Genomic DNA, 25,330 nt, shown 5'->3' on the forward strand with positions numbered 1-25,330 from the left:
AATGCTATGTAGTGATTCACACTCATTTCCCAGAGTTTTTTCACTGGGTAGAGCTGACTCTATTCATTATTGAACAAATGGAACTGATTTGGTTCATCTTATTGATAAAGAGAGCCACATCCATCTGAAATCCTCCTGCTGGTCATTTCTGTAACTCAGTCTTAAACAGCTGTCTAAGGCACTGAAAGGTGCCTTATTCAAGGTCACACAGTCAGTATATAACAGAGATAAAGCGTGAAGCCAAGTCTTCTTCCTAACTTGAGGCCAGTCTTTTTTCCACTAGGCCAAGGTGCCTCTCTTTTAGAATGCTGTTCTTCCTATTGTTATAGTCTCCAATCTAAGGTCTGATCCTGTTTAGCTTTGGATATCAAAAGGGAGGTAGACATAACTACATTTAAAACTCATCCTAAAATATAAATGTTGGAGGGGATGTAGAAAAACCAGGACACTAATGCATTGCTGGTAGAGCTGTAAAATGATCCAATCATTCTGGAGAGCAATTTGGAACTATGCCTGAAGGACTAAAACTGTGCATAACCTTTAATCCAGCTGTGTCACTACTGGATCTGTATTCCAAAGTGGTATTAAAAGTCCAGGGAAAAGACCAACATACACAAAAATGTTTTGTAGCAACCCTTTTTATATTGGCAAAAAGCTGGAAATTGAGTGGATGCCACCAATTGCAGAATGGCTGAATAAGTTATGGTATATGAATGTAATGGAATATTATTGTATTATCAAAAGATTCCCGGGAACTCAGCAGGATTGGGGAAAAGCCCTAGATGAGTAGCCACTACCCACTGTTTCCCCAATTGCAAGCTATTTTAGGAGTAATGTTACAACCAACCAGGGCTTTTTTAAAGTGAGAGAAGAATTCTTTATTAATTCTCATGAGAAGTGGGTATACTCATATTAATATTAAATGGGAACAAGATTTATACTCTTCATTTAGTTCCTTAACATTCCTTTCAAGGTTCAAACTGGTTGGATTTACAGTCAAGTTATAATTAGTTGGATTTATCATCCGAATTATAATTGGGTTGGATTACAATCAAGAATTACAATTGGTCAGATTTACAATCTGACAATTAGATTGGATTTACAATCCCCTTTATTTCCCTATTTCCAATGCCAAAAGGTTTGTGCCCTGTCTTTGACTCTAGCCCATTTGTTTAAGCCTGGGCTCTTTTGCAAGGAACTTTGTTTAGCCAGTTCCTTGACTGACACAGTATCTTAAGATATCTTAATATATTTCACCTCTCCCTTCATCCTGTTTTGACAAGATCTATGAAAACCCAACTTCTCATATTTCTCACAATTGTTCTATAAGAAATATTAAGTAGGCTGACTTCAGAAAAACCTGGAAAGATTCATATGATCTAATGTTGAGTGAAGCGAGCAGAACAAAGCGAACATTGTACATAGTAGCAAGATTGTGATGATCAATTGTGATGGACTTCTCAAAAATGCAATGATTCAAAGACAATTCCAAAATACTTGGGTAGAAATGCCAACCGCTACCAGAGAGAGAACTATGGAGGCCGAATATGGATTGAAGCATAATATTTTCACCTTTTTTTTCTTTCTTTCTTAAGGTTTTGGTCTGATTTTTCTTGCATAACATGAGAAATATGGCAATATGTTTAAAAGAATTGAACATATTTAATCTATATAAGATTACTTATATAGTTTTGAGGAGGGGAGAGACTTTTTTTGTGTGTGTTCATTCCATCATATTTTCAACTCTTTTCATTTATGTTGGAAACTCTTCAGGACAGGATCAGTTTTCTTTGGCATTAAAAAAAATTTATACAGTGTACTTTATTTATAATATGCATTTATAATATCCATTATGATGACAGCACATATCAAAAGTATATCAAATTTTCACAACACTTGCCACACATCTTGCCTAACCTATCCTATGTGAAACCACAGGAGCTAAGTTTTTATCAAACATCTATTATTTACTCTTCTAAAATTTGATTTAAAATTTTTTAAGATTCAATTTTCAGTTCTGAATTTCTTCCTTTCATCCTGTCCTTTCTACTGAGAAAACCAAAAAAACAAAACCTGTTATAAATATGTATAGCCCAAGCAAAACAAATCCTCATACAAGTGTTTCATCATGGGTCCTTTTGAAATTGTGGCAGCTTATTGAATGTTGATCAGAATTCCTAAGTTTTTCAAAATTAATTATTGTTGCAATATTGTTATTCTACAAATTATTTCTCTAGTTTTTACTTCATCCTATTAATTCATACATGTGTTCCCAGCCTTTTCTGAAGCCATCCTTTTCATCATTTCTTATAAGAAGAGAGTATTCCTTCACATTCCTCTACTGTAACTTGTCCAGGTATTTAACAAATTGATGGGCACCCTCTGTTTTTCCTTTTTTTTTTTTTTTTTTTTTTTTTTTTTCTTTTTGCAACCACAAAAGAGCTAATATTTTTGTACATATTGGTCCTTTTTTCTTTGGCCTCTTGAGGGTACAGACTTAATTAACCAAATCAAAAGGTATGATCAATTTATTCATTGGAGTATAACTGCTCCAAATTACTTTTCAAAATTAGACCAGTTCACTGCTCAAAGCATTCAAAAGTACCCCATTTCCTACAGCAGTATTTGTCATTGTCCTTTTGGCTTTTTGTCAATTTAGCTGAGTTGTTTTAATTTTCATTGCCCTGATTATTGACTTAGGGAATTTTTTCATATGCCTATTGATAGTTTTTAATTCTTCCTCCAAAAAACCTGCTTGTTCATATTCATTTATCAGTTTGGGAATGACTTTTATTCTTATCAATTTGATTTAGTTCCCCAGAACTTGTTCTTGATATTAACTGATCTACTACTCCACTGATATTTTGAAGTTTTGAAACGGAAGTGACCCCGAATTATCAATAATTATGTCAACAAAGCACCAATTCGATTGTTTTACCATGTAAGATAGTCCTCAAGTAAGGTGTAAGGACAGGGCAAGAGACACTTCATCTGTTTTTCCGAGGAGCAGCCTAGAGAGGCTTATCGCTGGAGGAGGTTGGCCACTTTTCTGATTATTTGGCCACGGCAACCAAGGCAAAAAAAGATTGAAAAGGAAACCCATCGCTCGCTGACTTGCTAGAAATTGATCTCTCTCTCGGTCCCCAGTCTGGGCAGGTGCTTGGGGCTCCCCGGGCAGATCGTTTCTCAAAGCTGAAAGATGCCAAGGGTTGATGGTGGTGGGAAGGACCTGCTCGGGGGTCTGCTGAGCTCCGGGGCACCCGCAGCCGCCTCGGCTCTTCCTTCCCATCCCCAGCGGCGCCGTTGCCCCGTCTAACGGGAGTTACGCGCTGTCCGCGGAAAGCGCCCGGCCGAAGGGGGTCTCTGGAAAGGGGGCTGCCCGAGCACAGGTGACGGTACAGGTGCGCCCGAGAGAATGGGCAGCGCGGGGGCGGGAGGTAGCAGCCTGCCCACCTGGGCAAGCTGCCGCCCTGGCTCCAGGCGGCCGCCCCCCCCCCCCCCCAGCAGTCACTAGGATGCCCGGGGCCCGCGTAGGCATGGCCATGGCCCCGTGCGTACGATGCCCCTCCGTCAGCCCTCCTCTGACGGAGTCCGGGGCCTCGGGCGCTTCCTGGGGGCCTTCGTCGCCAAGTTCCCCTTGCAGGCCGCAGTGTGTGGCGGGGGCCCATGGGTCGGGTGGGGCTCTGGCCAGCGGCCCAGGCCGGGGCGGGCCCCCAAGCGGTTGGAGGCCCAGGCCGTGGGGCACACGCCCATTGGCTAGGCAGGCCCCTCCCCCGGGTCCGGGTCCGGGTCCGGGTCCGGAAGCCCCCTTCCGACCGACCAGCGGAACCCCGATTGGCCGCCGCCGGACCAGCCCGTCGCTCCTCCTCGGGAGCTCCCCTCCCTCGCCCCCTCCGAACCTGATCCAAACGGGTTGAGGAGGAGGGAAGAAGGAGGAGGGAGGAGGAAGAGCGGTCCTGGAGCCAGGGGCTACCACGCACCAATAAAATTGAGCCGTGGGAACGAGGCGTCTGGCTAGCCAATAGCATTCTGCGGTCCGGGTCGGTGCCGGCTGACGCCAGGCTCGGGGACAGCCAATAGGAGTGCCGCTGTCTGTCCGCTCTTCAGCTGCCGGCCGGGGGCGGTGGGAAGGGGAGTGAGGAGAGCGCGGCGGCGGCGGCCGAGGGAAGCATCGCGGGGCAGGGGAGCGGGCGGACGCGGCCTGGTCCCCCCGGATTTCGGTGAGAGGACGGGAAGGGTCGGGCCGGGGGGCAGCGGCAGTGGGAGCGAAAGAAGAGCCCGCCCTCCTCCTCCCATCAGTCCGGGCCCGGCGGCCGGGAAGCCAGCCCGGCTGCGAGGCCCGGGCCCCGAGTCGGCCGGGCGGGCGGGGGTCGCGGCCCCGCGGAGCCCCCGGGCTTCTCCCTGCGCCCCAGACCTGGCTTCGGAAGCGTCTCGCCGAGGTGCTGCTGCCGAGAGACCCCGAGGGAGGGAAGGGCGAGGCCGGGGAGGGGCCTGGTCGCCCGCGGCCGCGAGCTGAGGTGTCGGGAGATGGAGGGAAGCCGTGCCTCGGGGCTGGGTGGTGGAAGCAAAGCGGGGCCCGAAGCGGGAGAGCGGGCTTGGGAAAGGGCGATGCTCGGGCTGGCTGCAGCCCTCCTGGAGCGGGTGCCCCGGGGGCTCGGAAGCGGGCTCGGTGTGAAGGGTGGCCTGGGGTCTGGGAGCGAGGAATGGGAACCTCTTAGTGCGAGGAAATGCGGCGGGAGGGAGCGGGGAGTAGAGAGGCGGTCTTGGTGGCTGGTGTGACCCCCACGGGAGAGCGATGGGCGTCTGTGCGTGGCGAAATCCTTGCCCGGGCACCGAGGGTCACTGGGGAGCTCCAAACTTATCTGCGTCCGCCACGATCGGGGCTGAGATTCTCTGAGCGGTTAGGGGACTGGCTCAGTGCCAAGCACGATATATATCATGCCAGCTATGAGAGTGTGTGTGTGTCTGTGTGCGCGCATATATGCGCGAGTTAAATTGCAAAACCCACCATGCAGCCTCCTCCCCTTACCTGCTCCCCTCGCCGATGCAGAAAACAAACATAAAAATTTTATCACAATTTGTGGGAAGACTGGCATTCTTTTTTATGAGGTAGCACTGAAAGTTTTGAGTAACTGTACTTTTTAAAATTTGTTGCATCTAAAAAGTTAATATTGCAAGTCTTCTGGGTTAAGCAGTGCTTTAACTAAGTGGTCATTTTATACATGTACTTCTGTGTGTGGTATTTTGTATGTATGCATATAGATATGTGAGCTGATATACATATAACACACCTGAAAGTGACTGAAAAAGGATTGGTGATAAATGCCTTAAGTGGAAATTATATGCCACAGAATAAGTGAAATCTGATTTAAAAAAAAAAACAAACTTGACATGCCTGTCAAGCTGTTTAATTGTTGTAGAACTTAATTATAAAAATAGTATTTAGAAAGTCACATCCCCGTCTTGTAGGATTCTCATTATCGTAAAATGATATTTTGTATGTGTGCATATAGGTATACGAAGCGATATACATATAATAACACCTGAAAGTGACTAAAAAAGGATTGGTGATAAATGTCTAGGTGGAAATTATATGCTACAGAATAAGTGAAATCTGATTTTAAAAAAACAAACTTGACATGCCTGTCAAGCTGTTTAATTGTTGTAGAACTTAATTATAAAAATAGTATTTAGAAAGTCACATCCCTGTCTTGTAGGATTCTCATTATGATAAAATGGCATGCTAAAAGGATTTTTACTTTCCTTTTTCTCTTCCAGGTTTCTTGACTTTTTTTTGTGTTGTGTTCTTTACTAGATGGCTTGTGACTTAGAATGTTATTGTTGCCTGGACTGAAACCAAAGAAATTAATTTGTTGTATTGGGTGATTAATCTTCAGTCTCTTGTGTTGTAAACAGATTGGTACAGCACTGTTACATTCCAGACTATCAGTTAACAAGGAAATACCTTTACTTTACAAAACACTTTTTTTTTTTTGGGTGATGCTATACACTGAATCTGGGACATTTAACCACAATGTAAATATAATAAATCAGTTTTGAGGAATTGAAATATAAAACAAACAAAAGAAAGGTTAAGATCTGTGTTGTGGAAAGACCATTGGATTTAAAATCAGAGAATCTAGATTAAAAATCTCAGCTTTGATACTGGATACTGAATGATCATCCTGACTTCTATAAAAATGAGTTGTATTAATTGACCTCTGCTGTCTTTTCCTGCTCTTGCTATCTATGATTTTTTAATAATTAAGGAATCCCTAAAGGGCGAATTTTGAACAACATTTTGAAGCCATATTTTGAGCTATATTTTGATGACATGAATTATCAGAAAAGTTGGGGAAAGATATTCCAAGGATGGTGGTGTGAAAGGAAAATATCACATGCAAGGCATGGAATTGTGTGGGAAAAGAAAAAAAAATGAGGTTAAGATTTGAACAAGAAATTGCTGAAGACTAACATAGGGAGTCTCTTGAGCACAGGAACAAGTTGAAAATAGTATTTGAAGAAAATACCGATTTTCACATAGCTGAAAAAGAGCAGCTATATGGATGAATAATAAACTTAAAAGTTTAGTCTCTAAGCACAGTGATACTAACTAGGGGGCTATCTACTTAAAAAGATGATTAACTCGGACTAAATGTGGTTTTGAGGCGAAGGATTAGAAGCACAATTAGAAACATTTCAATCTGGGAGAATTAGAGGATGTTGGTGTTATTGATATAATGGTGAATCAGGAGATGTGACTAAGATTGAATTTCAAGTGGAGCTGTAAAGTTGACTGGACTTAGGAGAATTTTGCAGATGCAGATTTAATTGTCTTCCCAAAGATGTTGAAACCATGAGATTGGTGAGAGAAGTGGAAGGACTGAATATTTAGGTTGCATTTGTTAAGAATTAATAGCTGATATGCCCAGAAAAAGAACTCTGGGAGATGACTAAAAACCATTACATTGAATTCCCAATCCCTATATTTATGCACACCTGCATTTTTGATTTCCTTCACAAGCTAATTGTACAATATTTCAGAGTCTGATTCTTTTTGTACAGCAAAATAACGTTTTGGTCATGTATACTTATTGTGTATCTAATTTATATTTTAATATATTTAACATCTACTGGTCATCCTGCCATCTAGGGGAGGGGGTGGGGTAAGAGGTGAAAAATTGGAACAAGAGGTTTGGCAGTTGTTAATGCTGTAAAGTTACCCATGCATATATCCTGTAAATAAAAGGCTATTAAATTAAAAAAAAAAAAAAAAGAATTAATAGCTGATAAGCAGACGAGTCAAGAAGAATAATTGGGAGGAATGAATATTACCAAGAAAGCAAAATAGTGGGGAAGTCAAGGGTGTGAGTTTTGAGGAATTGATTAGCATAATAAATCAAAGCTGACGAATCCCAGAAGTTTGAAAAGTGAAGAGTCAATCCAATTTAGACAGTAACAGATCCGTTGGATGATGTTGAGTCTTGCACAATTCACGGTGAGGTGCGCTGGAAGGTGGTAGATTGATTGCTGGGCTTGTAGTCAGGAAGAACTGGACTTGAATTTTCCCTCTGATACATAATGTTTATGAGACTATGGACACATCAACTTGCCTTCTCTGGGCCTCAGTTTCTTTATTTTCAGGATGGGGATGATATTACTACTAGGGCAGATCTACTATGATTTTCTTGAATATGTTCTCCTCCTTCCTTTTCATTCCTCCTGCATCAGTTGCATAATTTCTTGATTCATTAGATTTGCTTGGTCCCACAACCAGATAGCAATTTGGGCCATTTGAAATATTGAAATTCATAAAGCTAAGTTTATGTTGTTTGATCAGCTGAAATCCTCAATAATTTTTTCCCTATCCTTGAATTTTAAGAGAAAAAGATCTTTTTTTTTTTTCACTCTCATTCTCTTTCACACAGAGATTCACACACAAGACACATAACACACAGACAATCCCACAAAAAAATCCAAAAACCTGATGTTAAGGATTTATTCACTACCAAAAGTGTGTGCCTGGTACATGTTAACTACACATTGGGCCTATTGTCCTACTATCCCAGGAGTGCAGAGCCTCTGTCATTTGTTTGGATATGACCTTCACCTTAATCCCACAACCTCTGGGACATTGTCTTTCACCAATTTTTCTCATGATGCCTAGCATAGTAGATGCTTAATAAATAATTGGTTGTTTAATTTGATCGTGAGATCAACCATCAATTTGTTAGCAAAGCTTTAAGTCTGTAATGGTTACATTCCAGATGGGGGAAAATATATCTGTATATGTATGAGTTGTGATTGTAGAATAATGAGTTATATCTCAGTGTATCACTTAAAGGTGTCTCTGATACTTTTGTTTTGTGAGTAGCTGTGCCCCATTTTTGTCATATTTTCCCTTCTCTCCACCTTCTGCCCTAAAGTATTATCAATTACAGATTATAGTAATTAAAGTATATATTTATTATTCTTTCTTTCTTCTTCTTCTTTTTTTTTTTTTTTTTTTTGCTGAGGCATATTGGGGTTAATTGACTTGCCCAAGGTCACACAGCCATTTAAGTATCTGAGATCAGATTTGAACTCAGGTCCTCCTGATTTCAGGGCTGGTGCTCTATCTACTGCACCACCTAGCTTATTGCTATTGAACTTATTGCAGTTTTATATTATTAAATTTAAAAGTTGATAAATGGAATGTTTTGCTTTTTATTTTTAAAAGCTAAATTTTTAAAAAATTTACGTGACCCTGGATTTTTATCCTGTGTGATTCACTCCTCTACAATAGAAAAAACTTTGTATATACTAGTCCTGCACTTAAAGAGAGAAGAAAGAATAGTTGGAGGACTATTGGACTATAAGGATAGTATGAAGATGGTATTTTATAACTATGAATAGAGCAGAGTCTTTAATCATCAAGTACTAAATTATGTTCAGCATATTTTGGCAGACAATCTCAGATTTGAAACAAAAGGTTTTTCTACTTCATTTTGAGTTAACAAGTAAATGCATTGAACTAGTATAACCTGCATTTGCCGAGCCTTCTGGTTATCCAGTTTTATTTGTTAGGCAAGGAAGTAATGCTAGTATTAAACCAAATAACTTGGAAATGAATGTCAACATTGTCTTCAAAGACATAGATTTCATTTATTTAGTCACAGATGTTTGTCATGTCTAGCACTATCTAACACTATTTCTGTATATAGGAATACACAAAAGAAATGTAAGATGGCCCCTACCTTCTAGGAACTTAATATTTGGTTAGATGATATACAGGATTGTAGATTTAGATCTCAGAGATCATGTAATCCAACCCCCAACAATTTACAGATGAAGAAACGGGACTAGAGAAGCAGCTTACCTTGGTCACATTAAGTAATAAGTAGCAGAACTGACAGTCTTTGACTATCAGACACAGCACTTATTCCACTCAATCATATATACGGAACAGTGGGTGAGGCATGTTTCAAAGCCATATGTGACAAAGTGCTTGAATGAGCCTTAGGTTGCAGAGGAAATCATAAAGTACTTGAACAGTATCCTGAAAAGTGGGTAATAATAATAATAATAGCTCCTATTTATTTAGGGCTTTAGGGCAATGCATTTATTAAGCAACTCCTGTGTATACCAGGCACTGTTAGGGATAAAAAAAGGATAAAAGACTCTTCCCTTGAGGAACTCAAAATCTGCTTATATTCTCTCATTTGGTCCTTAAATCTTTGTGAGATAGGGATCATTATTTGCTCCATTTTATAGAGGAGGATATCTGAAAAAGAGAGATTAAGTGATTTGACCAATTAGGGTGTAAGGTTTTTTTTTTTTGTTGTTGTTGTTGTTTTTATTTTACCCTCAATCCAACATTCTTTTAGGATTTATATGGAAAAGTAAAGACATTTATTTGGTAAAAAGAGAAAGAAGAGAATGGAACAAAAAGATAGGATTTGTGATCAGATGATAATTTTGGGGGGTTGTCCAGAGCTGTAATTTCACCAGTTTCAAAATTTCCAGTGTAGAAAAACTACTGATGCTGATGAGCATCTTAGCTGTAACTTGTCAAGAATTGACTGGGATTCATATAAGTGACCTGTTTATAGTCACACAGCTAATGTGATGGTGACTTATGTACTTCAAGGCAACCTACTGTCTATTAATGCCAACTTGCCTCTCTTTCGTATAGTAGGATCATAAATTTAGAGCCCAAAGGGATCTTCGTATGGACATTTACCACTAGAAATCTTTGACCTTGTGTGAAATATTGACTAAGTAATAACAGAAATGTTATTGGTCCTAGCATAAGGTTCATTTTCATATAAACAATTTAAAAAAAGGTGGTGGTACATGTGTAAAAATGTTTGTGGCAGCCCTTTTTGTAGTGGCAAGAAACTGGAAACTGAGTGGATGTCCATCAGTTGGGGAATAGCTGAATAAGTTATGGCAGGGGTCCTCAAACTACGGCCCATGAGCCAGATGCAGCATCTGAGGACGATTATCCCCCTCACCTGGGACTATGAAGTTTATTTAAAGGCCCACAAAACAAAGTTTTTGTTTTTACTATAGTCCAGTCCTCCAACAGTCTGAGGGACAGTGAACTGGCCCCCTATTTAAAAAGTTTGAGGACCCCTTAGTTATGGTATATGAATGTAAAGAAATATTATTGTTCTATAAGAAATGATCAGCAGGATGATTTCAGAGAGGTCTAGAGAGAGTTACTGAACTGATGTGAAGTGAGCAGAACCAGGAAATCATTGTACACAGTAACAAGATTATGTGATGAACAACTGTGATGGAATTGACTCTTTTCAACAATGAGATGAATCAGGCCAGTTCCAATGATCTTGTGATGAAGAGAGCCAGCTACACCCAGAGAGAGGACCGGGGGAACTGAGTGTGGACCACAACATAGCATTCTTACTCTTTGTTGTTGCTTACTTGCATTTTGTTTTCTTTCTCATTAATTCCCTTTTTGATCCTTCTTGTGCAGTACGATAACTGTAGAAATATACATAGAAGAATTGCACATGTTTAACATATATTGGATTACTTGCCATCTGGGCAAGGTGGTGGGGGGGAAGGGAGAGAAAAATTTGAAACACAAAGTTCTGCAAGGATCAATGTTGAAAAATTATCCATGCATATGGTTTTTTAAATTTTTTTTTATTATAACTGTTTATTTACAAGTTATATGCATAGGTAATTTTACAGAATTGACAATTGCCAAACCTTTTGTTCCAATTTTTCCCCTCCTTCCCCCTATCTCACCCCCCCCCCCCATTCATGCATATGTTTTGAAAATAAAAAACTTTTTAAAAGTTGTGGTAGGAAGAAATGCTTTTAATTACTCCATTTTAGATGGAGTCCCTTGAATTTGTGCTCTTGTATAGTAAGAATGAATTGGCAAATGATGAACTTTAAAATCCTCAAAAGACTGAACCGTACAACTATCGGTAGTCTTGTTCTGTCATGGTCTGCGCTTATGGTATCAGTTCCTCTTAAGTGATATTTGTCCAGTATGCCTTGAATATGAATATTAAAGTAGTTTTCTTTTTTTTTTTCCTCAGAATATTTTTAGAATCAGTATTAAAAGTGAAAAGAATCTCAGAAATTTGAGGAGGCCTCTAAAATGGGAAATGATATGTCCGAAGTCATATAACCTATTAAGTACAACCAAGGCCAAAGACCAGGTCTTCTGCCTCTCCAGGACAGCACTGCTACAGAACATTGCCTTTTATTGTAGTCTCAAGAAGGAGGTAACTTGTTAAGTTTGTGGCTTTTGTGAGCTTATGAGGCCCTTGTCTCTAATAGCCTCAGGCATATTAGAAATGTTGGTATAAGTAACAAGGGAAATTTTGTGGGATTTAAAGAATATATTCTTGATTTTTATTCAGTTTTAGAAAGGTCAAAAAAACTGGGTATGTGGTAAAGTGCTTAGCAAAAGAGGGAATTCCTATCATATTTTTACTGTAGTGCTTGGCTTTTGTAAGCCAGTTTAATAATTATTAACAGAAATGATTTAGAAATTAAGAACCATGTTTATTATGTGGAAGTTTAATTGATCAAAACTAGTTCTAATCCAGAAACATTATTCAGGTATCTGCTATGTACAAGGTATGCCCTTTGGTACTGGCAATACAAAGTGAAATCTGATACACAGGTTCCTTCCAAGAAACTTTTACTCTAATGGGGAGACATGTGCGCAAATAACTGCGATATGAGAGAGGGATTGAAATGCAAAGAAAAGTTCAGGCAGAATGCTGTGAGAAGTTTGGGGAAGGTCAATTGTAGGTATCTTGCTTTATTCTTTATTTCATTGTGACATGTGTAAGGATTATAGTTTTAAATGAATATCTAGAATTAGATATGAAATTGAATATTTAGTTCAACAAACATTTATTAAATACCTGTTTTCTGTACATAGCACTGTGCTAGGACCTTGGAGGGGGGGAGGTAAAACACTATTCTTGCCCTTCTGAAGCTTATGGACCAGAAGAGATACATAGCAATACTCAAATAACTAAACTGTGAAATAGAATCTTATGAATTCACAAAAAAGTGCGCAATGCTATTTGATATCTAAGCAAGGTTGTGTGTGTTCTTAGTGAAGATGTTGGAAGGGAATGTTTTGGCAGCTGCTTTCACTGAATTGATGGAATAGACTATAGACACTGGGACTCAAAACAGGTACAAAATGTTATTTTTTTCAAAGAACAGAAAAAAAGAAATTTCTGCCTGAATTGATGATTTCATCTCTGGATTTTGAGATTGTTTAATTGCTCTTCTTCATGAGAAATTAAGTGATAAAGTACATTCTTGAAGAAATTGTAACAGATTTCAGTATTGTTTTTAGACAACATTGATAATCAAAGAATATCAAAAATTGAAGGAAATTTGTGAGCATCTTTCGCATGGTCTACAAGTTGGTATAGCATGTCAGTCGTCCTTTTGTGTGGCTTAACAGAACCAGAAGAGTGATAACATATGAGTACATAATACAAATGAAAATGATAATAAAAGGCATTGATTAAAGTGTAAGCAGTAATGAAATATATGTCCTCCTTTTAATGGAGAGATTTTGGATTAGGAGGGCAGAGTGTTGCATCGGATCTCTTTATTTTTGCTTTATTTCAGCTTTACTGACAGGTAGGTAGTCCAGTAGATAGAGAGCCAGGCCAAAATCTGAAAGAGCCTCATTCAGATTTGACCTCACATTTAATAGTTATGTGACCTTGGACAAGTCACTTAAGCTCTCTCTGTTTCCTCATGTTTAAAATGGGAATCATTATAGCACCTCTCTCAGGATTTGTTGTGAGAATCAAATGAGAATATTTGTAAAGTACTTGGCCTTGAGCCTAGAATATAATAGGAGCTATATAAATGGTGATATTATCAGAAAAGGTTCTGTTTTTAGGAAGGAAGTGACCATGGTGTAGAAAACTTTTTTTTTTTAAGAAAACATTTTTAAAAGAGAAAAAAAGTTAAAAAAAATTTTTTTTGTGCTGATTTCTATGTATTTCTGTGAAGTACAACCATGGTAACTTGGCATAAACAAAAATTACAAAAATTGGTCAGCAAGAAGTACCTTTAGTGATCTAAAGATTGACATCAGTAGGTTAGAGTTGTATTGTCCAAAGAGATAATCTTTTATGTCCTTAAAGAACTACTTATTTTCCATTACCACCTTATTTAATTCCAAGGAGCGATTTAGACAGTTGCTAAGGAGCGACTAATTGACAGAAAATGAATCAGTTCAACAAACATCTATTCAGTCCCTGCTATGTATAAGGTGAGTCATAATTTTCTAGGGCTAGGAGAGAAAGACCTCAGAGATAATCTGGTTCAGCCCTCCAATTTTATCTGTATCTTATATATCAGCCTATCATTACCAGAGCAGATTCCTTCAACAAAACAAAAACATCGAATCATACTTAAGCCTCCTCTTTCTAGAGGGCATCAAATGACTAGTGCCAGTAGTGGCCCCTCTTGAAAACCAGAATAGTCCATATTCATGTTAGCACCAGTGCGGGGAGAGGGTCAGTACCTGGTTGTTTTTCAGTTTACTTGGTTCCCTGCTGACCTAACAATTTCCCTCTGAGAATTCACACATGACATAGGCTGTTGGCCTTTCTCCAGGCCTGAGCAAGCTGGGCATCTTAGAATAACAGAATCTGAGAGATGGAAGGCATCTCAGCAGACATCTGTTTTGACCCATATACTAAAGGAATCCCATTAGACCATAATCTGACAAGTGGCATTATAGCCTTTGCTTGGGATCTCCACCAAGGAAAAATGTACTATCCCTCAAGGCAGCCCATTCATCTTTTGGACAGCCCTCATTATTAGGAAAGTGCAGCTGGATAGTATGGCGGATTGGATTCTGGCTGTTGAATCAGGGGAACGCAAGTTCGAATTCAGCTCTAGACACTTATTGGCTAATTTCATTTGCTTCAGTTTCCTGATTGCTAAAATGAGCTGGAGAAGGAAATGGAAAACCACTCCAATATCTTTGCCAAGAAAATCCCAATTAGGGTCATGGAGAGATGGACACAATTGCAGAACAATTATTAGGAAAGCTTTTTTTTCCCTAACATCAAACCTATCTTTTGCAGCTTCTCCTGATTGCTTCTAGTTCTGCCTTTTGGGGCCAATTCTTCCATATGATAACTCTTCGAGTACTGGAACATAGATAATATGGCTTTTCTTAGTCTTTTCCAGGGTAAACCTTCTCAGTCCTTTAGCTGATCTTCATATAACACGGACTCAGGTTGCTGTCCTATTGACACTGCCTGGCTTATCAGTGTCCTCTATCAGTGTCCTCCTTAGACTGTGACATTTTGAGGTGAATACAATGTTCTACATCTAAACTGTGGGTCATGATCCCATATGGGTTCGCATAATTGAAAGTAGAGGTCATGAAAAATTTGGCAACAGTAAAAGGTTTCTGAACACAGTGACCAAAAATTAATTCCCAATCAAACACCTAATAAATCTGAAGTGTTTCTGGCAGCACTTGTTCATCTTGCATTGCAGGACTTTTACTGCAGCTTTGGTTCTGAACACACATCACGTGCAATTTGCATTGTGCATACACAAATACTGCCAGAAACAACTTGGCTCAGATTTGAGACAGGGTCATGTAAAAATTTCTGTGGTGAAAAGGGGTTGAGAATAGAAAAAGTTTAAGAAGCCCTGCCCTACATGTGCTCTGAAGAGGGCAAAAGACAGTGGCCATTGTCATTTCCCTCTTTCTGAAACTTAAGCTCTCTTGATGTATCCCACATTTACATTAGCTCAGATTTGAGGCAGGGTTGCATAAAAATTTCTCTGGTGAAAGGGGGTTCAGAGTGGGAAAAAGTTTAAGAAGGCCTGCCCTGCTCTGATGAAGGCAGAAGATAGTGGCGATTGTCATTTTCCTGTTCCTGAAACCTAAGCTCTTTTGATGTATCCCACATTTACATTAGCTTTTTTGACTATCATATCCCTCTGCTGCCTCATTTTAAGCTTGCAGGCCTCTAAAACTGCCAAATCTTTTTCAATACAACTACCTTCTAACAGGAGTTTCCCTAAAGTATTGTCTTTGTGAAGGTGATTTTTTTATACTTAAATAGTAAGACTATATTTATCCCTATTAAATTACATCTGATTAGGTTCTCAATGTTTTAACCTATTGAGATTCTTTTGGATTCTATCTCCATAATCAAGTGTTAGCTATCTTTCTCCTAGTCTTGTCATCTGCAAATTTAATGAGCATTCCCTCCAAATACTTTTTTCTTTCTTTTTTTTTTTTCTTAAAGACTCCAAATCCCTTCCCATATTTTCGTCCAGATTGGCTTGCTTTGTTGATGTCTCAGTCCAGCACTTGACTTATAGATATCCTTTATTTCCTGTAGAGACTCCATGAATACGTCTCCTGAATATATGTGGGTGCTGCTCTTGTTTTGTTACTGTCTTTTAAAAAGCCAAACTCAAAAGTTTGACTTAGTTGTGGGGAGTGTCATGTCTAAGACATCAACTATGTGTGCTGCTGCTTCAGTGGAACTATGATCTTGATATTCCCCAAGGTAACAAAGGTCTGTTGCTGGGGGCATTGAGAACTAAGACAACTTTCTCTGCTCCCATCTTGCCTAAGAGACAGAAAGGGAAAGGGCTTATCCCCATTGGTGCATGCCTGTTATGGATAGATGAGGAAGTGAACCTGGAGAGATTAAATAGCTTAGAGTCTTAGGACATATAGGGGGAGGGGAGGTTGAGAAAGACATGCCTCTGCTGGCAGGGTAAGATTGCCTTCCTGATTCCTTTGGGGGTCAGGGGAAGATTGATTGTAAAAGTGGAGCACTGGTCATAGGACCATAGATCTAGCTCTGGTCCACCTTTCACTTTATGAAGAAGAAGGCCAGTCCTGGGGACGTAAATGCCCAGCATCAGAGAACGAAATCTGGACTGGGTGCTGAGCTAGGAAGCAAGCTTGGGGACTATGAGTGCCAAGGCAGTGGTGAGGAGATCTGAGAAGAAAGTGGGGGGAGGGAGGACAGTGGGCCTGTGGGAATGTGACATTTGACCTAGCTCTCCATCCCATATGTGATCGTGCATGCAGGACTTGTGCCCAGTTACAGGGTTTATGGTGCAGTTGCTAGCATCACATATAACACATTCTCAGCATGGATCAAGTGATGACAAAAACTCAAGAGTAGATTCAATATAATATTCTTTACATCATAGTTTGTGGTGTTCTTTTTCCAAAACACAGCCAGGTGATAAAAAAGTTTAGATATTTTATTGTGTTCTTCAATATAGCTCAGTTAGCTCAGGGCTATCTCTCTGCTTGGTTCCAAGAGCTCCCTTCGAATGTCTCCAAATCCAAAGGTTTGTCCTTCCGACTCCAGCCAGCACCAAGTTAGAAGATGCACTGAAATCTCTCTTGCCTTGGAGATAGGGCTTGTAGGCTTCCTCCCAGAGTACTCTTCTCCGACTCCTGGGAATGTTCCCAAGTAATTCTTTCCAGCTCTAAGAGCTTCCTGTATATATATGATCTCCCAAAGGTTAAATCCTCCTTCTGGAGAGGGAGGGATTCTGGGTTATCTCCCAGAATGCTCTCTGGCCCCCTAAGAATTTCAAGGGAGGTGTGAATTCAGATATCTCATTCTAAGCCCTGAAATCTCCCAAACGTGTGAACTCCATTGAGTACTTAGATACTTATGAACTCTCTGAAGGGGTGAACACAAACATCGTTGCTATCCATTGTACTTAGTACCTTGTTTCAAGTTCTGGCCCAAAATATCTCTTTCTAAGATCAAATCAATCATATTGAACCATGCCAAATTAGATAATTATTGTCTCTATCAACTCCAATGGCTTAACAGTTTGTAAAGATTCCAACAATAGGTAAAGTGAATTTGAGTCCAAGTTTCTGGTTTCAGAAAAAGGTAAAGGTTGGGAGAGGGAGATGAAGTGGGTAATCTGACATACATCTAGCTAATAGTTAACAAGGCTAATAATATATATTCTCCCAAGTCTTAGCTCCATTGTTGAGTTTTTAGTCTTTCTTTTTCTTACTCATGTGAAAAAGGCTCATGTTACTCAATAATAACTAGAGTTATTCCCTTTTATCTTTTTTGTTGTTTTTCAGTTATTTTTCACTCATGTCCTATTCTTTGTGACCCCATTAGGAGTTTTCTGGGCAAAGATCCTGGATTGGTTTGTCATTACAGATGAGGAAACTGAGGCAGTCAGGGTGAAGTGTCTTGCCCAGGATCATACAGTCCTGGACTTTATCTACTGTGTCACCTAGCTGCTCTTTGATCTTTGGGATCATAGAAAAACTCTCCTATATAGCCTTAAAATCCTTCCCTACTTGTCTTCAATCTTGCCTTAACCCTACTTGTCTTCAATCTTGCCTTAACTGATTGAGTTTATATTCCTTTTCTTCACACAATTCATAGCCAGATTGTCTTTCATGCTTTTTGTACCTTCCATTTGCCAGACTCTCATTAGTCTATGCTTGGAATAGAATTCCTCATCTTTGCTGAGTTCTTAGAAATCCTTGTTTTCTTCACTATATAGTCCAAGTGCTACCTCCTCTTCTATAGGAGTCCTTACTTAATTCTTCTAGCTACTAGGGGCCTCTTCAGTAACCTGGTGTTTTTAAGAGTATATATTGTTTGTATATATGCACAGGGACTGTTTTACTAGCATCTAACAAAAGTGACTTTAGCTTAATAAAATGTTTATTAAGTATTATCTTTGCTTATTTGGTAGGTTTAAGGTAAAACTTCAGAATTTTAATTTGTATTTCTCCATTGGAGAATTGAAGCACATTTCTATTATAGTTGCAAGATAGATTTCTCTTTTTAAAAATAGATCATTATCCTTTGACCAATTATCTAAAATGACTCTTGATTTTTTTTGACATTAGTGCCAATTCTCTTCAGACTTTTATGAGATATTTGAAAGAAAGTTTCTCTTTCCCCTCCCTCCATAACTATTTCTAGCTCCATTGCTTTTATGAGTGCAAAAATGTTAATTTTACTAAAATTGTCTATTTTGTCGCTTCTATCCCTACTTTAGTTTACAATTCTTTCCCAACTCCTGGTTGTCAAAGAAATCTATTGTTCTTAGAGTTACACTTAGAAGAATTGAAGAATTTTAGTTTTTAAAGTTCTCTAAATTTCTCCCTTTCTCTCCCTCAACCTTCCTATTTTTCCTGTCCTCAGGGAGAGTGGATGAATAAATTTTCTGTACTTCAATATTGATGTAAAAAAAAAGAAAAGGAAACGTGTGCAAGTAAAAATAAGTGCTACAGAAAGGGTCAAAGAAATAGTGTTGAAATTTTGTATCTTTCTCTTCTGCTTAGGCAAGTTGAAGTTTATAACACATGCATGTTTGAATTGTTTTGGTAATATACATAATCAATTCAACTATTTCATACCTCAGAGACTGGGCAAGTAAATTAATTGCTCCTTCCAGAGTTGTTGTAAAGATCAAAGGAGCTTTATATATGTGCTATTTAGTATTTATTTACAATTGTGTATTATGAAGGAAATGCAAGCTAGAATAATTTTTACTATTTTAAACATCAAAATGTAGGATTTATTTTTTGCTATAGTATTTGATTATTTCTTTTTGAGTTGCAAATATGGTTTTGTAAGGTCAAGGTAAATAGAAGCAAGTTCATCATGGCCACTGAAAAGTTTTCGAAGTAGGGATATTAATTCAATGAATAGTAAAGGCCTACTTTTAGCCTTATATTTATTTTTACTTTTTAAAAATTTAAAAACCTGTTTAAAAATATCATTGCCATTTCCTGTTCTGTTCTTTCCCTCAATCCCATATAGATCTTCCCTTGTAATAAAGAAAAATAAGTAAGCAAAACCAGCTTCTAACAGTAACGGTAACATCCTGTAATCATTTCCTACTCATAGCCCTTCTCCAGGAGGGAAAAAAAATCTATCCTGTGGAATTGGGCTTACTATAATTTTTAAATTACTATATAGGTAAAATTTATTTCACTATTTTTTACTGTTTTACTATTATTTAATATTTGTAATTATGTGATGAAGAATAGCATGGTGGTAGAGGGAAAAATTGTCATTTGTAAGGATCTCTAGCATCTTCATCTAAATTAGAGGCAGTATGATACAGAAGACTGTTGAATTTGGTTAAATCTTGGGTTTGCTACTTAGCTATCTTTGTGACACTTAACCTTGTCTTTCTGTGTAAAACTGAGGAAGTTGGATACATAGCATCTAAGATTCCATTCAGTTTTAACTCTATGATCTTAAGAATTTTTTTTTTTTTTTTTTTACTTTCGTAACTCATGAGATGACAATACAAAATGATCCTGTGTCCCGTGTGATTCAGTATTGGAGTGCTCCCACAGTATCAGGGCCAGAGTGACATAAAGGATCAGATTGGAACCACATAGTACCTCGATGCCACTCTAAATAGAAAAAGTTTATCCAATGACTAAGTTGATCTATGGAGAGAACTGAACTACATTCATATTTGATATTCTTACAATAAATAAAATCAAGAGACATTTCAGTCATGGGAACATGACTGAAAAACATTCCTCAAATGGGTTAGTTAAAAGTTGTAACATTTAGCTTTGTCATGTACACAAGTACTGCCAAAAATCATTTCATAGAATACTGGTCATTCTCTTTTTCAGTGTTCACAATAGAAAACACACCCGAAGATAGTTGAAATTTTTTGTGCCAGCATCTGAAATAGAGAACAAAGAAAGAGAAATTCTTTGAAGAACCTGTTCAAGATCTAGGTGAGCTTATGGCTTTTAACACATGCCTTAAATACTAGGTGACTTCAGTGTGAAGGGTGGCACAGGACAAGACATTGAAACCTGGAAAATGACTGAGGGCCAAAAGCTTGTTAGGCTCCTTAGTTGTATCATTCTTATATGTCATGCATACTTTGTTTTTAATAATAGATTTTTTACTTTCAAATTACACGCAAAGATAGTTTTCAACATTTACCTTTGTAAAATCTTGTGTCCAAATTTTTCTCTTTCCCTTCCCTCCCCCTTCCCTAGACAGCGAGCAATCCAATAATGTTGAACATGTGCAATTCTTCTACACATATTTCCACAGTTAACATGTGTGCTGTGCAAGAAAAATCAGGTCAAAAGAAAAAAAAAGCAAACAAAAAAAGGTGAAAATACTTTGTTCTGATTCACACTCAGTCCGCATAGTTCTCTTTCTGGATGCAAATGGCTCTCTCCATCACAAGTCTATTGGAATTGCTTTGAATCACCATATTACTGAGAAGAGCCAAGTCCACTATAAATAATGATCGTCATATAATTGTGTGATTATATACAATGTTCTCTTGGTTCTACCCACTTGACTTATCATTAATTCATGTAATTATTTCCAGGCCTTTTTGAAATCATCCTGCTGTTTCATTTCTTATGGAATAATATCTCATGACATAAATATACCATAACTTATTCAGCCATTCCCCAATTGATGAGCATCCACTCAGTTTCCACTTTCTTATCACTACAAAAAGGGCTACTACATTTTTTTTTTGGGGGGGGGCATAGATCCTTTCCCCTTTTTAATGATGTCTTTGGGATACAGATTCCATAGAGATATTATATGCATACTTCTTGAAGGAGAGAACTAGAAAGTAATGGATAAAGTGAGCATTGAAATTTAAAGAAAAAATGAAATGAACTATATTTTAATGGATAGGAAATTACTGGTTGACATGGGAGTCTTTAAGAAATCTGCTGTTTGGTTATAGCAAAAGCCTCACCACCAGGATTTCTTGACCTTTTTTGAGTTATGACATTTGGCAGTGTGGTGAAGCTTACTGACTACCATCTTTTTTTTTTTTTTTTTTTTCTTTTTGAATGAGGCAATTGGGGTTAAGTGACTTGCCCAGAGTCACACAGCTAGGACAAGTTAAATGTCTGAAGCCATAACTTGGGTCTTCCTCGCTCCAGGATCAGTGCGCTAGAGATCCACTGCATCACCTAAGCTGCTCCCAAACCTTTTTTTTCAGAACAGTGTTTTTAAATACATAAAACATAAGTAAGCTAACAAAAGAAATAAATTGTATTGAAATATAGTTATCAAAATAGTTTTTTAAAAATTAACAGACCCCAGGCTAAGAATTTGGGTCTTTAAAATTCAAGTTCCTTGCTAATAGGGATTATTTCAGTCTTTGTATTTGTGACTTCAGCACCATGTACAGTGTGGCTTTTAATGTTTGTTGCTTAACTAAGTGTAAACGGTAAGATTAAAATCCTAACCAAATTAATAGTGAATAAAGATGAGAAGAATGTGCACTTTGGCTAAAGTGAAGCAGGGGAGTAATATAAGTGAGACTGAAAAGGAAAGGTAGGTTGGATCCAGAATGTGAAGAACCTTATAGACGAGGTTAAGAAGTTTATTTGAAGGAGAATAATAGAAGATTCTGAGTAGCATCATTTCACAAAATAGCAGAAAGCAGTAAAATAACCTTGGAATCATTCTTGTCATTTCTGTCAGACGATATCCATTCAGTTGCCAAGGTCTTGTCACTGTCTTTGTATTAATCACATTTGTACCTTTATTTCTACCCACCTCATCTCAGTAGTTCCAAGTCTTCATTCCTCTCACCAGTGTATTACAATAACTTTCTGAGAATTCTTCTTGCCCCAAGTCTCTCCCCTTTCCAATTTGTTCTCCACATGATTACCAGGTTTGTATTCTTGAAACATAGGTTTGGCTTTGTCATTCTCTTTCCCAGAATGCTCCCATGATTTCCTGTTGCCGCTAGGACTACTTATTTGTCACTTAAAGATATTCAAAATCTAGTGTCAGTATATGCTCTTAGACTTATTACACGTTACTATCTCAGGAATTCTCTCTTCTAGCCATTGACTCACTTGCTCTTCTGTGTGCATGGTTTCAAATCTCTGGTCTTTATGCTTTTATACAAGTGGTTAGCAAAGTCTGAAATACATCTCTCCTTCCTCATTTCTGCTTCTTAGAATCCCTAACCTCTTCTAAGATTCTTAAGTGCCACCATCTCCTAATCTATCCAGTTGCTAGTGCTACTAGCACTACCTAGATGTAGTGTTAGTTGCTAGTGTGCCAGTTCATACCACCCTCCTCCCCTTTTTTTTTCTCCCTCTTTATTTTATGTCTTTTTCCTGTTTCTTGATAAAGGCAGGAAGCATTTTATTTTTATCTTTGTACTCCCAGCACTTAGGTGCTTAATAAATGATTATTCAATGAGTGAAAGATCATTGCAGAGATCAGAAATCAGGTATCCTAAGAATGTTTGTATAGAAAATGGGAAGGATAATAAAAAGTGACTTAGGTGTGTTATCAGTGACTACTAATTCATTTTTTTCTAGAGTGTCAGAATTTTAACATATGAGAATTATGAAAGTCACCTTAACTATGTGATTTTAACATGGAATAATTATGAAAGTCACATTAACTATGTAACTCTGGCCTTGATCTTAGGCTATGCAACTGGGAAATAGTATATATCATCATTTAAGACAACATCCTAGAATTTTTTCTCTTTTTTTCTTATTATTATAGCTTTTTATTGACAAAACATATTCATAGGTAATTTTTCAACATTGACCCTTGCAAATACTTCTGTGTGTTTCTGTGTGCAAACACTTTCCCCCTCCTTCCCTCCACCCCCTCCCCTAGATGACAGACAGTCCCATACATGTTAAACATGTTAAAGTATATGTTAAAAATAGTAGTTGTATACATATTTATACAGTTATCTTGTTGCACAAGAAAAATCAGATATAGAGAGAAGGTAAAAATAATCTGGGAAGAAAAACAAAAACGCAAGCAAACAACAACAGAAAGATTGCAAATGCTATGTGTTAGTGTTCTTTTTCCAAAACACAGCCAGGTGATAAAAGTTCAGATCTTTTATTGTGTCCTTCAATATAGCCCAGTTAGCCCAGAGGTTGGTTCTAAGCGCTCCATCCGAATGTCTCCAAATCCAAAGGTTTGTCCTTCTGACTCCAGCCAGCACCAAGGTAGAAGATACGATGAATCTCTCTTACCTCGAAGATAGGGCTTGGCTTGTAGGCTTTCTTCCAGAGTGCTCTGTCTCCGACCCCAGTCGATGTTCCCCAGAAAACTCAAGAAAACACTCCCAAGCTCTAAGAGCTTCCTCTATATATATGATCTTCCAAAGGTTAACTCTGCCTTCTGGAGGGAGAGGGATTCTGGGTTATCTCCCAGAGTGCTCTCTGGCCCTAAGGGAGGTGTGAATTCGAATAGCTCTTTCTAAACCCTGAACTCTCCCAAACGTGTGAACTCCATTGAGTACTTAGATACTTATGAGCTCTCTAAAGGTGTGAACACAAGCATTGTTTCCATTGGCCCAAAATATCTCCTTCTAAGATCAAATCAATCATGTTGAACCATGCCAAACTGGATAATTATTGTCTCTATCAACTCCAATGGCTTAACAGTTTGTAAAGATTCCAACATCTCCCCTTTTCTTTTGATTTAGAACATAGGTGGTCATAACCTCCTTAACTTCTTAAGGAGGTGAGAACTCCAAAAAGGTGATCATGCCTTCTCTGACACCTCAGGAAGGGAGATGAAAATACCAAAGGAAATAGAAAATCAAATCAGATTAGGGGGTTTCTAAAGGGGCTCACTTGAAACGGGTATGAAACAAGGTGTACATAAATCCATCAATATGGGAGGCATTACACATAATTACATAAGCACATAGCAATATAACACAGGCTAGTAGTAATGTTAACAAATAACATGAATCAACATGAAGAATTTACACATGTCCATAAGTCCTAGAAACAGTCCAACAGGAATCCATTGTCCATTAGTTCATGTGCCAGGAATTCAATAATTCCTGTAAGCTCTGGAGTACTGCAGTAGTCTAATCAACAATTTTTCATCTCGGGGAAATCCAATGATTCTTGTTGGTTTTCAAGAACTGAAAGAGTCTCATCTTGTGTTAGAAAATCCAATGATTCATGAAGATTTTAAAGTTCTTTTAACAGTCTCATTGTCTGCCATGCTCTTTTGCTATCAGATGTTTCTTAAATCTTCTTTGTTTAGAAGTTTTTTCTCCTTTTCTGTTTCTCTTTGATGGACAAGGCGAATATGGCTCGTTGGCACCCGTCTGATTCCTTCTCCTCCTGTAGAGATACAAGCAAATCCTCTTCCCCAAGCAGTTAACCTATCTGGTCCCTTCCATTCACCACTTTCTGGATCTCTCCACATCACCTGGCGATTATCTAAAGATAGTGGAGCTGCTTGCACTGGACACTGTTCTTCTGGTGGGTTATAAAACCTGTCTGCTGGAGTCAGTGCATCTTTATCAAAAATTTAAAAATTAATGATATAGAGAACTAAATTTAGAAGTTCTTTAGGGTTACCTGTGGCTCCCCCTTTCTTTTGTTTTTGGAGGAGTGTCTTAATGTCTCTGTTTCTTCTTTCTACGATTGCTTGACCTTGAAGATTAAAGGGTATGCCCGTGCTGTGTAAAATCTTATACTGTGCAAAAAAGTGTTCAAAATGTTTGGAGGTATATGCAGGTCCATTATCTGTTTTTATTTCTTGTGGCACACCCATAATTGCGAATGCTTGTATGAGGAATTCAGTGACCACTCGAGCTGTCTCTTTTGCTGCTGGTATTCCATAAGTGAATCCTGAAAAGGTGTCTACCACAACGTGGATAAAAGACAGACAACCAAAAGATTTATAATGGGTCACATCCATTTGCCAGATTTCATTGGGTCTCAAACCACGAGGATTCTTCCCTGGGGGGAATCAAAAGAAAGAGGAGCACTTTGCAAGAAAGCCTACAAGCCCTATCTTCG

The 25,330-nt window shown here is 38.5% G+C and overlaps 2 protein-coding genes and 1 long non-coding RNA gene across 8 annotated transcripts in view; 1 reads left to right on the forward strand and 2 right to left on the reverse strand.

The window, feature by feature from the left end:
* Nucleotides 1–1,612: 1,612 nt before the first annotated feature.
* Nucleotides 1,613–5,478, reverse strand: LOC116420068 (translation initiation factor IF-2-like). Its single transcript, XM_031943559.1, is given in 3 exon segments — nucleotides 1,613–3,970; nucleotides 3,973–4,711; nucleotides 5,455–5,478. Coding segments are annotated over 3 exon segments (1,680 nt in total). The 3' UTR covers nucleotides 1,613–3,053.
* The window catches only part of FAR1 (fatty acyl-CoA reductase 1), a 97,020-nt gene continuing 75,836 nt past the window's right edge, over nucleotides 4,147–25,330 (forward strand). For 2 of the 6 annotated variants that reach the window (XM_031942044.1, XM_031942043.1), the window contains exon 1: nucleotides 4,150–4,220. The gene's annotated coding sequence lies outside the window, so the exon portion shown is untranslated. Of the gene's footprint in view, nucleotides 4,221–11,555; nucleotides 11,745–20,168; nucleotides 20,267–25,330 lie in introns of those variants that run through there. The other 4 variants (XM_031942042.1, XM_031942041.1, XM_031942039.1 and 1 more) reach the window with 4 other exon arrangements.
* Nucleotides 19,732–25,330, reverse strand: part of LOC116419833 — a 72,177-nt gene continuing 66,578 nt past the window's right edge. Inside the window, exon 2 of the long non-coding RNA XR_004230151.1 lies at nucleotides 19,732–20,211. This is a non-coding gene — a long non-coding RNA (uncharacterized LOC116419833). The remainder of the gene's footprint in view (nucleotides 20,212–25,330) is intronic.

The sequence above is a fragment of the Sarcophilus harrisii genome, chromosome 6 (genome assembly GCF_902635505.1).
Source record: "Sarcophilus harrisii chromosome 6, mSarHar1.11, whole genome shotgun sequence".
In the NCBI taxonomy this organism is placed as follows: Eukaryota; Metazoa; Chordata; class Mammalia; order Dasyuromorphia; family Dasyuridae; genus Sarcophilus; species Sarcophilus harrisii.